The following is a 12492-nucleotide window of genomic DNA, read 5'->3' on the forward strand; positions in this document are numbered from 1 at the left end:
GGACGCGGGCACGAGCCACCGGCCGCCGCGCCGCCGCTTCCCTCCTGGGGCCTGCCGGGACCGAGGGATGCGCCCCGGGGCCTCGCCTGCGCCTCTTGCGCGCGGCTCCGGCGTCGACCTTGGGGGGGGCCGCCCCCCGCCCCAGTGGGTCCGAAGGGGCCGGAGCCCCGGGGGTCTTTGCGCCCCCCACCCCCCATGGCCAGCGGCAGCGTCTCCCCGGCGCGCCGCGCGAGGCGCCCCCCAACCGCCCCCCGCGGCCGTTGCCGGGCGAAGGTTCGGGGGTGGGCGAGCGAGGCCGGGGCCGGCAGAGGCATGGCGTCCCCCGGGCGCTCCGGATCCAGGGCGCCCCCCGAGTGAGTGGGGTGGGGGCCGGGCCCGGGAAGGGGGGAGCCGAGCAGGTGGAGGCGCCACTGAGACGCCTGCCTGGCGCTGCGGAGAGCGCTTCTCCGGGGATTGGACTCATCGCCTTTTAAGCCAAGGGAGCCCGGGCAGATAGAATGGCACCAAGGGCACATTGTGTAAAGAAGTAATAATAATAATAATAATAATAATAATGTAGTATTTTTACACCGCCCATCTAGCTGGGTTTCCCCAGCCACTCTGGGCAGCTTCCAGCAAAAGATGAAAAATACATCAAAACATCAGTCATTAAAAACTTCCCTAAACAGGGAAGAACTTCCCTAAAGAAGAACTTGCCTCTCTTCTGAATTTGCTGCTAATCGGTTTTATTGAGTAGCCCCAAGTTCTTATTTATTACAGAAGAGAGGGGGGAACATGTCCATGTCACTCGCCTTCTAAACAGACTCTAAAGTTGCCAACTGGGTGCCATTTTCTACCCAAACAATACATAACAATAACAGAAGTACAGCAATGGAATGGAAATGGAAAATCGACCGTAACATAATTGTAATCTATGAAAGCACCATTATCAAACCAGCAACTAAAAAATAACTAAACATCATAAATGCAGCATAGGTCATGTGATTAACAGATCACCAAGTAGACATTTATAATTTATGAAGCAATATTAACAAGTTAGCAACTAAAAAATAAGCTAAACCCTACGAATGTACTATTTTTTAAATCCATGGCATCTCCCACCCACCCTGTGACTCATAACCTTTTGTGCTATTCATTAAAATCCACATGGGTAACAAGCATCATACAAGAGGACCCTGATCTAACAGAAATACCTGCAGCAGATATACTTTATTAGTAAGTCAAGCCCATGACGAGTGATGTTCAAGGCAGTTGCCAACAATAGCACAAACGCAGCAAGCTACTTTTCCCTCTCAAGCCGTTGGGCCCGGTCTCACTCAGATAATTTGCCCCCACCTCACTGAACAACCCTTTACCTGAAGGTTTTTTTCTCTCAAAATTCCAACCCAGATTATCCTGTGGGGGACCGTTGTGAGGGGATAACTAGTAAGTTGGAGTCTCAGGCGGGTTTTCTTTAAATAAACAATAAAGATTTACCGTATTTTTTGCTCTATAAGACTCACTTTTTCCCTCCTAAAAGGTAAGGGGAAATGTGTGTGCGTCTTATGGAGCGAATGCAGGCTGCGCAGCTATCCCAGAAGCTTCTGAGATTCAGAATATTTTTTTCTTGTTTTCCTCCTCCAAAAACTATGTGCATCTTGTGGTCTTGTGGTCTTGTGCTCTTGTGGTGCGTCTTATAGAGCGAAAAATACAGTATTTTAGGCAAGATCGTATATATCACAAGTGCAAAAAACTTAGGTTACTTCAGGAATACAATGCTATTTTACTTTAACTGGTCCTCAGTTGTTTTTGGTTGCATTATAAGTTGGTTCCTTTATAAGAGGCATGGCCAAACTCGGCTCTCCAGATGTTTTGGGACTACGACTCCCATCCTCCCTAGCTAACAGGACCAGGGGTCAGGGGTGATGGGGATTGTAGTCCCAAATCATCTGGAGGGCCAAGTCTGGCCATGCCTGCTTTATAAGGTGATACTTCCTTTCAGTTACCCACCCCCTTTAACAATCCAGTTCCTGAAGTACTGAAGTAATAGACCCAAGGGCTCTCTCCTTTCACTGGGTCTGGGAGTTCCTTCTTCTCCTTAGAAGATTCTCTCCCCTCCGGACTGGGTTGACTCCCAAGGAGGCTGTTCCTTTCCAGCTCCTACTTCTCCTGGCTCAACCTCTGCCTCCCAGGAAAATCCTGGTCTATTCCTCCTACAGGACACCACACACACTCCTTCACAATACGTTCAGAGAGGAAGTTCTTTTTTCTTTTTTTCTTTCTCCCTTTCCCTCTTTTTACCTCCACCTGTCTCCTCACCTGTCTCCCAACCTCTCCACCCTCAATTCCAAGCACACCTCCCTGTCTCTCTTCAGATCCTCTCCTTTTAAACTCTCCCTCCTGAAACCACGACCAGTCAGAGGCTGCTGTATGTGAACCATTTGCTGGCAAGGAAAGAGAGAAAAAAGAAACGCTTGTTGAACCAACCTGTCCAGCAAAACCAAATTTTTCGTCACACCCGCTCCCCACCCCTGGCCTCTGTGACTGTAGCAGTGGTTCCTGTTGAGCTGTCTCAGCCTGATGGCAATCAAATTGTTCCCTTTCCTTTTGGGGAACCTGCTCCTCCAGCCACTGCCCTCTCCTGTGCTTTTTCCAGGTCTTAAAATTTATTTTAGGTAACCAGAACTGTATGCACTACATCATGGGTAGACAAACTAAGGCCCGGGGGCCGGATCCAGCCCAGTCGCCTTCTAAATCTGGCCTCGGACAGTCCGGGAATCAGTGTGTTTCTACACGCGTAGAATGTGTGCTTTTATTTAAAATGCCTCTCTGGGTTATTTGTGGGGCGTAGGAATCTGTTCATTAAAAAAAAAAAAATACAGTCCGGCCCCCCACAAGGTCTGAGGGACAGTGGACTGGCCTCCTGCTGAAAAAGTTTGCTGACCCCTGCATTACATCCTGGAAAGTGGAATAAAAAGAACTTGGTCTTGGCCATGCCATAGATGAGTACAATACAGCTCATAACACAATTATAAGTTTTCACAATGCCCTCTTAAGTGCCATGAAGCACAAATATAAGGCCATCATAGTCCAGCCTTCGGTTCTCACAGTGGCCGACCAGATGTCTCAGAAGGGAAGTCCGGCAGCAGGACCCGAGTGCAAAACTGCTCTCGCCAACCGTGAATTCAGAGACAAATGAGCTCCAGTTGTGGAAGTAGAACATAATCAATGGCCGCTAGCTGCAATGGCGATCTTCCATTAATTTCCCCATCCCTCTTTTAAAGCTGCCCACGCTGCTAGCCATTAATACATCTTGTGGGAGCAAATTCTACAGAGCAACCGTGCAGATTGTGTGTGTGTAAGTTCTTTTTAAAAGTCCCCACTTTTTAACTAATTTGTTTTGAATTATTTCAACATATAAAGACGTCATACAGATAAATCATTAAATATCTCAGCCCAACCCTGAAGCTGGGGTTTAGACAGCACATGCAGAATAACAACCAAATAGCATAGTAAGTTCTTATCAAAAAAACTTCTGTTTGTATAGCAGGCAAAAAAACTGTTTAAGGTAACCAAAAAGTTTTGTAATGTGAAGTGAGTTTATATTTAGCCAGGTGCATAATAAAGCTGAGCCAATCAGCTGCAAGAGAATCTTTGTGCCTCGAGCCTTGTGGCAATTTTATTTTATTGCTTTATACGCCCACAAGTTCAGTTCGCCGTACTTAGTTGAACCAATTTGTCAGAGAAACCTCCGTGAAGTTCTTCCCGTATCTTGTTCTTAATAGCCTGGCTGCTCGAAAAAGATTTACTAAAGGGTTAAGCTGTAAGTTAATATTCCCTCCTGTAAAAAGATTGCGGAGAGCCAGCTCCAGACATTTAGAGGCATTTGTCTGGTAGTTGCTTTTACAGTGGTACCTCAGGCTAAGTACTTAATTTGTTCCGGACGTCTGTTCTTAACCTGAAACTGTTCTTAACCTGAAGCACCACTTTAGCTAATGGGGCCTCCTGCTGCCGCCTTGCCACCGGAGAACGATTTCTGTTCTCATCCTGAAGCAAAGTTCTTAACCCGAGGTACTATTTCTGGGTTAGCGGAGTCTGTAACCTGAAGCGTATGTAACCCGAGGTACCACTGTATTTGGACAAATGCTTCCTCCCAGAACTGAGCCACTTTCCTGCACATCCACTACTTGGTTTGGTTAGAACCTGAGATACTCCAGCAGTTTGGCCATAGAATTAGAATTGAAAGGTACAGCTCTTACTGTCAGGTCTTCCTGATGTTGAGTCAGAATCTCCTTCCTTGTAACTCGAAGCCATGGTTTCAAGTCCTGCCCTCCAGAGCAGGAGAAAACAAGTTTGCTTCCTCTTCCATGTGACAGGCCTTCAGATACTTGAAGATGTCTGTAATATCTCCTCTCGGTCTCCTCCAGGCGAGTAGGAGGAGCGAGTAAGGGCTAGCTGTACAGTATAGGTGTGCAAGGCCATTTTCTTGTTGAGGCCAAGGCTGATTTAAAAGGAAATTCCCTCCTGCACATTGAGGTCCACACCTCTTTGTTGATAGTCATCTGCCAATCAGCTTCCCACATCTGCCTTAAGCCATCTTCTGTACCCATATCCACTAGGATTAGCATACTTTAGAGTCTGGACTCCCGACCCTGTTCTGCCTTCGTAGCCAATCCCAACAATAATTCAAAAGGAGTCGGAGCTCTCAGTGACCGTGCCTTGATGTAGGTTTGGCGTATCAGTAATATTTCTACTGCTCTGCACAAACTCTGGATGAAAGTAGGATGAAAAAAGCGGGAGAATCTTAGGCACACAATCCCGCTGCCCTCCTTGTCGTAAAGGTCCTCCATCAGCACCACCAAGGCCCACCTGGAATTGCAGAAGGAACCAGGGCCTCTCTCTCCCTCAGGGTCCCAGGGGCTGCTGCTGGCTGGCCTCCATGCCCAGGCTCTCAGGCAGAAAGGTCCGTTTCGGTCTGTGGGTGAATCCAAGGTCCTGAGGCCCAGCTCACCTGCCTCCTCCTTGTCCCCTCCCCAGGCTGCCCATTCCGGAGCCCATGGTGCCTCTGACAGAGCTACAGCAGCTGCACATTCAAACTTGCTGGCTAAAGGCTTTTGACGACGCGGAAGCAAATGGCAGGCTCATTCTCATCAGGTCTGGTGCTGTGGTCTGTTGGCCTGGGGCGATATCTCCCAGCCTGGCCTTTCTCTTTTTCATATGTATATAGATATATCCTTTATTAAATTTGCTTATTAGTACTGTTATTTCTATTCATTACTCAAAAAACTAACATACATCAGGCATCCCCAAACTCAGCCCTCCAGATGTTTTGGGACTACAATTCCCATCATCCCTGACCACTGGTCCTGTTAGCTAGGGATGATGGGAGTTGTAGTCCCAAAACAGCTGGAGGGCCAAGTTTGGGATGCCTGACATACATAAAGAAAAATAATAATCAACATCAAGTAACACTTCTACATTCATACTTCAGAAATGACTTCCCTCCACCTCCCGGCGGGCCCTTAATTCTTTTTAGCTCATTGCTGTTACATGACGTACATTATCTGTCTGTTATCTAATTTGCAAAAGTTAACCAAGGCATGTTAAGGATTTTGTTTGGGAACAATGTTTTTTTCCCTAAATATACTCTGAAACACTCCCATTCAGTTTTGAACTTTTGGTTTGTTTGGTTGCCGATTGCCTCTGTCATCTTTTCTAGTTCTAAGTGTTCACATAATTTGATTCGCCGTTCTTCCTTCATTGGAATTTTATCTCCCTTCCAGTTTTTGGCATTCAATATTCTTGCTGCTGTCGTTGCGTGTAAGAAAACCCTCCTCTTGTCAACTGGAATATCAGTTGTCAGAATGCCTGGAGGAAAGGCTTCCGGTTTTTTCACAAATGTTTGTTTAAAGATTTTTTTTAGTTCCTCATATACAATATCCCAAAAGTTCTTAGTTTTTTCACAGCCCCACCACGTCGTTCCCTCCCCCTGTTTGCACCTCCAGCCTACATATATTTGAATTTGTTCTGTATACCAGCCCGGTCTTTTTCATACCTCTTTCACAGTCCATGCAGAAGGCAATGGGCTTCAACCCGCTGTGGCCCTTTGCTTCACTCCCTCACCAATTTAGGAGACCTGAGCACCTCCTGGAGCCAGATCAGAATGGCTTTTAGAAAGAGTTAGGAGATGGAGGGCACCATCCTCTCCTCTTCCACTCGCCCAGGGTCCTTTGGGTGTTACTTGGGTGGACATCAGAGACAAAAAGAGACAGAAGGCAGGGGAAGTCACGGGTACCGTTGTCTCCCAGGAGCAGAGAAAGTGACAGGAGGCAGTTTCTCCACCTCTGTTCAGGGAGGAGCCCATACTAGCAGCTGTGGGGAGGGCTGAGAGGCCTCTTTGATGCTGGGCTCCTCTTCAGAAACCTGGAATATGCAGGCTGGCTGGGGAAGGGCGGCTTCCAGGTGAGCAGCTCTTGGAGGGAAGCAGGAGACCATTGTTGGGGGAGCCAGGGGAGGTCTGGGGGTCCCGCGGGGACAGAATTTCTGCTGTAGAAGATATGCTTCAGCTCCCCAGGCCTCTTCTGCTTTCTGGAGGTCCCAGATGGGTGTGTGGTTGAAAGCCATCAACAAATTCCTTTCTGGAATTAAGTGGAGGAAGAACAGGGGCAAGGCAAGCAAGATCAGACTTCTGTGAATGCTATTTTGTCAAGGTTTGGAAGCAGAGATTTCTGTGGTCGAGGGGCCTCTTGACCAGTGAAATAAACAGGCCACTGGGCATCACTGCCACCCACCAGACAGAGTTGAGTGAGTGCACCATCTGTGCAAACCAAATCCACAGGGGATCAAGTGGGGCGGTCAGGGAGGGAGCAGCCGGCAGCAGACCCTTCCAAGAACAGAGCTCCTGAGCAAAGCAGACTCTGCAGACCTGGAGGCCATGTTGTCCTCCTCAGCCAGCCCAGAGAAGGGGGGGGGTTAAGAAGGGGGTCCAATGCTACTCCTCACACAGCCTTTTGCAGCGATACTCAAAAGGGTGAGTACAAAATCCGAGCTCTGCACTCAAAGCGAACCTTCGCTGTTCCGCACGCAGGTTCTTCACAGACTACCCTGACAGCAAGCAGTACTTCAAGAACATCCCAACGGAAGGCGACCTGCTGAGGAACCCTGAGGTGGGCTCCCACGGCCGGAAGGTCATGGTCGCTCTGAACCAGCTGGTTGAAAACCTGGACAACCGGAAGCAGGGCTGCCGGCTGCTGGAGCGCCTGGTGGATAACCACAAGAACGTCCACCAAGTGCCGCCAGGGATGTTCCAGGTATGGGGGGGGAGGGGCGAGCAAGCAAGCAGGGAGGACACAGGAGCTGCTGGGCTGGCAGCTTGCCCTCGGAGCAGCTGGGATCCTTCCAACAGGAGGGGGGGAAGGGGGTGTGGGAATGTTGAGGAAAGTAGGAGAGGATATATTGATTAAACATTATCCCTCCTCGCTCACTAGTGAGCAAGCACATTCCCTTGCGCATTGCCAAGTTGATGGATTCGTTAGAATCATTTAAGTTATGCAAGCCAGTCGGGATTGTTGCTGGTAAGTTTCCCCTTTTATTTCCCACTTAAAATAATAATAACAACACAACAGTCTTGTTTAAAAGTAAGGGTAAAGTTTACTTACATTCAGTTCACCGTAGAATTCTGAAGGCAGGCTCTATCTTTTGGCTACGGTTACCTTTGTAGAGAAAAGAAGTCTGAGCTGGGCCTCAGACTTTCCACCTTGCGGCTTCGTTCCTCTGTAAGGATGAGCCATGTGCTGCTGGCTAAGAGCCAGCAGAGAGCCAAAGAGGAAGATGCCTGCATGGCTAGCCCTTTTGTAGGGTCTGCTAAGGTCACGCCCATCTACCTGGTCACACACAGGGGGAGGAGGCTCCAGAGCAGGTATGACAGGAAGTCCCCCCGGTCTGGAGCCACATTCCCCTGTGTGTCCACCATTCTAGGCAACAGGAAATGTTGCACTTGACTGCATCATTGATGAGACATCCCACAGGGGGGAACCTGGGTCTGATCCTGGCATCCCCAGCAGGCCACCTCCTGCTACTCTCCTGGCATTGCCTTGAGGTCGGGGGGCCACATCAGTGAGGCTCACTGCAGAGCCTGTCTGGCTCAGGGGAGCTCTGAAGCCAAGCCAAGCAGGTCTCACTGAAGGCACCAGGGGGCTCCAGACAGGACCTTCCAGGCGAGGAACTCCCTGGCGCAGCCACCCCAGCTGACTGGAGCTGCCAGCCAGCTTCCCCTGCAAGGAGGCCCCATGAAAGCGTGCAAGCATCCCTTTGCCACCGTGTTCTTCCCTGGCCACACCTGCCGGCACAGGTGGCATCAGGTGTGGGGCAGGTGGGCACGGCATGGGGGGGGAAATGGCTCAGGGACCAGACAGGGAGCCCAGCTGGGCTTCCTCAGCACTGCCCTTTGCCACAAGAGCAGCCACAGGCTTCCTCCGCTGCCCTTTCCCACCTTCAGGCTTAATGCCTCTCCTGGGGCTGTCTCCTGCAGGCTGAGCCAGGCAGAGAATCTATGGGGCGCTCAAGCAGGGGCTTTTGGAAAGGGAGCCTAGTGGTTAGAGCCTTGGGGGTCACTGGGAATGCATCCCAAGCTACCCGCTGAATGGTGCCCTCCTTGCCCAGCTTCTGTTTCAGACCATTCTCTGCGTCTTCCAAGAAGTCCTGGCAGATGAGTTCACCAACGACATGAAGCTCTCTTGGGAAAAGTTCTTTGACGCCGTCTTTGCAGAAGTAGAAGCCGCCTACAGTCGCCCCCTTCCGCCCTAGAGAAAGGAGGGGCATCCCCCGGGTACCCTGCTCCCCGCTCTCTTCCCCTTCTTACATTTGTATTGATGGAATAAAGAGGGCAGCATTTACTTTCTGGACCTCTGTCCTGGGTGCCTGGTCAATTCTGTGGTGCCACAGGTTCCTTGCAGGATTGGGGCCACTTCTCCGTAGGTGCAGAAGCGTGCCTAAGGCCATAGCAAGGTCAAGCAAGGGAGCAGGGATGTAGCTCAGGGGTTGAGCACCTGCCTTGCGTGCAGAAGGAATCGCCAGGCGCTGCTGGCAGAGAGACCCCCTGCCTGGAAACCTGGAGATCCATTGGTCCGTCAAGGCAGTAAAGAGCCAGTCTGGCCTGTCCCCTGGCAGGCTCCCATCTTCCTTTGAGACTCCATGGGCCAAGGCAAAAGTCAGAAGAAGCTGGCAGGGTGGGAAGAGTCCAGGAAGATGCCCTGCAGAAGCAGGCGAGAGAAGGCAGGATGGTGGGAGATGACTGGCTGGTGGCATCCCAGGGCAGCTTTGGCATGAGAGGGTGAGGCGGCCCCGGCCTGAGCTCCGCCGTGGGCACGTGGGTGGCTGCCCACATGCCTGCCAGTCAGCAGCCACAGCTCTGCCGCAGAGAAGCTGCTTGGCATGCAGAAGTTCCCAGCTTCCTTCCCCACGTAGGCCTTTCTCCACACCAGGCAGCTTCCCAGCTGCAGTCTTTCCCTTGGACTGGTCTGGGGCAGGAGAGCAGGCAAGAGCCATTCCTTCCCATTGCCCTTGTGCAGCTCAGAGCAGCCTTCTCTGAAGAATTTCCGGAGCCCCACAACTCACACAGGCGAATGGCCACACGATACACCCCCCCCTGTCCTGCCCTGGAGTTCTGCTGGCTCAGGCAGCAGTACCCCCCCCCAGCCTTGCTGCCAGCCCTTTAATCCCCCCACAGCACCCCATGCAGCCACCACCTGCCCTCCACGCTGGCAGGAAGCCTCTAGGGAACCCCCAAAGCCCTCCTTTGCCCAAAGGCTTTGGCCCAGCAGTCCAGGGGAGGAGACAGGATGCTTAGGCAGCAGTAAAGGGGCCTTTCCACTTCATTGCGGTATTTTTAGGTAATGGCCCGGCTAGCCTGAGGACTCTGCAGCCCCTCTGTGGGGCGCATGAGCTGATGGGGGGCACCAGACCAAGGCCTCACTTCCCAAAGAGCTGCCCTTCCTGCCATTCCCGCCCAGGAGCAGCAGGGGGCGCCTGCGCGCAGGGAATCCAGCGGCTGCCCCGAGGCCCCACATGGGGTTAACCCCTTGGGGCCCAGAGCCAACTCGGTTCTGCCGCAAAGGTGCGTAAAGTTTGCCTTCCTGACTAGCCAGCCCGGGAGCCGCCTCCTGGCCGAGCGGGACGTGGGGCGCTGAGGAAGGAGCTTGCCTGGGCAGCCCCTGTGATGACAGGATGCGGAGCTAGATGGGCATTTGGCCTGATCCAGCGGGCTCCGCTTAGCTTCTTAGAGCATCATCTCAGAGAGCAGCAGCGGGGAAGGGGAGCGTGAAGCTGCCCCCTCTCTCTGCCGGGGCTGTGGGTATTTCTTAAAGGGTCTCTGGTTCCCCAGAGACTGGTAGACAAGTCTGCATCCAAAGCAACGAGCAGAGGAGGAACAACCTCCGCGGGGAGCAGAGAGAAGAAATGCCTTGGGGCGTCTGCAGCAGCGCAGCCGGACATCTTCCTCTGCCCCGGCCCCCAACTGCAGCAAAACACGACCAGTCTCTCCCATATCGGCCTCTGCAGCCACAGCAGGCGCTGCAACCTTCCAACGGTTTGACTTCACCCCCAAAAGTGCACTCCTCCGTTGTAAGGGAGGGCGCCCGCCCTTGCCATTGCTCTGGTGGTTTCTCGGGATCTCAGGAACTCATGGTGGTTTCAGAGCCCGAGTCGCCCCCTCCCAGGCAGGGTTCCTGCTTGCGGGCCTCTTCCCGCGCCCTCTCAGTGCGGGTGTGGAGAGGATCCCTAGCACTCCCCCCCCCCCGGCCTTGGCTGTGGGGAGGGGGCTGCCCCTGCCCTCGAGCGCAGGATCCTAGGAAGCTGCCTTCTATTGCATCCAACCCGGGCCGTATTGCCTACACGGGCTGGCAGCTGTGGCTCGCGGGGCTTTCGGGCTGGACGGAGCCGGGCGGGGGCCCTTCTGCGAGCAAAACCCACGCCGAGACCGGCCCTTCCGAATAGCTCGTCTGCTTCATCCCAGTCAGTCCAGCCAGGGGCGCAAAGGCCTGGGGAGCCCCACCCCACAAGTCCCCCGAAGGGAACTGGAAGGAAGACCCCCAAGGAGACGGAGCCCTTCTGGGGCTGACTCTGCGCCCCCGTCGGGCAAAGGCCACGCGTGCCTGCGGCTCTTTCAGGGCCCCCACCTAGCAGGCGACTCGGTTCAAGGAGCGCCAAGGTAGGGACTATCCCGCGGGACGGGGTCTCCCTCGCCAGAGCCGTCCAGGCCCCCGGAGTCCCCCTCTCCCTTCTTCCCGCCCGCCCCCAGGTCAGCCCAAGAAGACGCGAGAGATCAGGGAGAGTCAAGAGCAGGTTTATTGTGGGGTTTGGGCGTCGCGGGGCGGCGTCGAGGCGGCTCCTCTGCGGCGGGCCTGGGCTTCGTGGGGCCTAGCGGTACTTGCTGGTCAGCACGACGCCGACGCGGCCCAGGAACTTGTCCATGGAGACGAGGGTGCTGGCCTTGAGGAGCCCCGGGTGGTGGGCGGCGATGGACACCAGGAAGCAGTGGCTCAGCAGCTGCGGGAGAGGCGGAGGGGGAGCGTTAGACGGGGCCCCGGACGGAGCGAAGCAGGGATCCCGCCCGCCCCGGAGCCCCGACCGGGAGCGAGAGAGACTCACCGGGAAGTTGACGGGGTCCACGCGCATCTTCTCGGCGTGCAGGCTGCTGAGCTTGTCGAGGGCGCCGGCGATGTTGTCGATGTGCGCCACGGCCTCGCCGATGGCCGCCGCGACCTTCTTGCCGTGCACCTTGATATCGGCGGAGCCGGGGCTCAAGTCGATGTGCGCGAAGTAGGTCTTAGTGGTGGGGTGCGCCACGAACATCCTGCGGGAAGAGGAGGCGGAGAGGAGCAGGAAGACGAGGGTCCGGCTCCCGCCCGGCCCGCGGGCTCGTCCCCGGGAGAGGGTCCCTGCCCGACGGGGTGGACTTACCTGGTGAGGGCATCGGCGCCAATGTCCCCGCCGTGGGGCTGGACCACGCTCCAAACGTGCTTCACGTGGCTCTTGTCGTCGTCGGTCAACACCATCTTGGCAGCTCAAAGTCTCGGGTGCCGTCGGAGCGCGCGCGGCCTTTTTATGGGGGGCGCCCCGCCCCGCCTGGGGCTCTCCGCCCATCCGCGCCGCCTCTGGGCACCTCCTGGAGGGGAGGGATAGGGGCCACGCCCGCAGTCTGTTACAGGGAGGGGGCGCCAACTACCCCCATCAGCTGGCTGGGCTCCAGGCAAGCCCGGGAGCGCCGCTCCTGTCCCACCGCATCCCCGGCGTGCGGAGGCTGGCGAGGCTAGCGCGGCTGCTGCGTCTTTGCGACATGCAGGAGCCGCTTCAAAGCAGCCGGGCTCAGTCGCGAAGCTCCCCAGCGGCCTGGGGCCGGCCCCGAACTCCTCTATCCTAAGGTCTCTCCGTGGCTAAACTGAGCGTCTACGGTGAGGGGCAGTGGACCTCTGCAAACGAAATAAAAAAATTAAAAAAGCTTTCGTGTGCATGCAC

At 54.2% G+C, this 12492-nt stretch overlaps 3 protein-coding genes across 6 annotated transcripts in view; 2 read left to right on the forward strand and 1 right to left on the reverse strand.

The window, feature by feature from the left end:
- The first annotated feature begins 52 nt into the window (after positions 1–52).
- On the forward strand, positions 53–8882 carry LOC308463193 (hemoglobin subunit pi-like). Of its 4 annotated transcripts, none has more exons than XM_080981386.1 (4): positions 53–357; positions 5017–5133; positions 7067–7289; positions 8641–8882. In XM_080981386.1, the coding sequence occupies exons 1-4, from the start codon at positions 68–70 to the stop codon at positions 8782–8784; spliced, it is 774 nt and encodes a 257-aa protein (XP_080837512.1). In that variant the 5' UTR covers positions 53–67; the 3' UTR covers positions 8785–8882. The 4 variants fall into 4 exon arrangements, with proteins under 4 accessions (XP_080837512.1, XP_080837513.1, XP_080837514.1 ...); XM_080981388.1 differs by having other exon boundaries at positions 181–353; XM_080981387.1 differs by lacking the exon at positions 5017–5133.
- A 2134-nt stretch (positions 8883–11016) lies between these two features.
- Positions 11017–12492, forward strand: part of NPRL3 (NPR3 like, GATOR1 complex subunit) — a 36010-nt gene continuing 34534 nt past the window's right edge. Inside the window, exon 1 of the mRNA XM_080981605.1 lies at positions 11017–11185. The gene's annotated coding sequence lies outside the window, so the exon portion shown is untranslated. The remainder of the gene's footprint in view (positions 11186–12492) is intronic.
- Positions 11305–12087, reverse strand: LOC308463331 (hemoglobin subunit alpha-2-like). The gene is made up of 3 exons (XM_080981609.1): positions 11938–12087; positions 11626–11830; positions 11305–11523 (listed from the first exon to the last, which is right to left on the reverse strand). The coding sequence occupies exons 1-3, from the start codon at positions 12030–12032 to the stop codon at positions 11395–11397; spliced, it is 429 nt and encodes a 142-aa protein (XP_080837735.1). The 5' UTR covers positions 12033–12087; the 3' UTR covers positions 11305–11394.

Source organism: Podarcis pityusensis (genome assembly GCF_964106645.2).
Source record: "Podarcis pityusensis genome assembly, chromosome: 14".
Taxonomy (NCBI): domain Eukaryota; kingdom Metazoa; phylum Chordata; class Lepidosauria; order Squamata; family Lacertidae; genus Podarcis; species Podarcis pityusensis.

What these genes read in the sequence shown, in the direction of transcription:
- LOC308463331 (XM_080981609.1), bottom strand. Translation starts at nt 12,032, where the DNA reads ATGGTGTTGACCGACGACGACAAGAGCCACGTGAAGCACGTTTGGAGC. An exon ending in GGCGCCGATGCCCTCACCAG is followed by an intron (nt 11,831 to 11,937) that starts GTAAGTCCACCC and finishes CTCTTCCCGCAG; the next exon opens with GATGTTCGTGGCGCACCCCA. An exon ending in TGGACCCCGTCAACTTCCCG is followed by an intron (nt 11,524 to 11,625) that starts GTGAGTCTCTCT and finishes CCTCTCCCGCAG; the next exon opens with CTGCTGAGCCACTGCTTCCT.
- LOC308463193 (XM_080981386.1), top strand. Translation starts at nt 68, where the DNA reads ATGCGCCCCGGGGCCTCGCCTGCGCCTCTTGCGCGCGGCTCCGGCGTC. An exon ending in CCAGGGCGCCCCCCGAGTGA is followed by an intron (nt 358 to 5,016) that starts GTGGGGTGGGGG and finishes TCCCCTCCCCAG; the next exon opens with GCTGCCCATTCCGGAGCCCA. An exon ending in TGCCGCCAGGGATGTTCCAG is followed by an intron (nt 7,290 to 8,640) that starts GTATGGGGGGGG and finishes CTCCTTGCCCAG; the next exon opens with CTTCTGTTTCAGACCATTCT.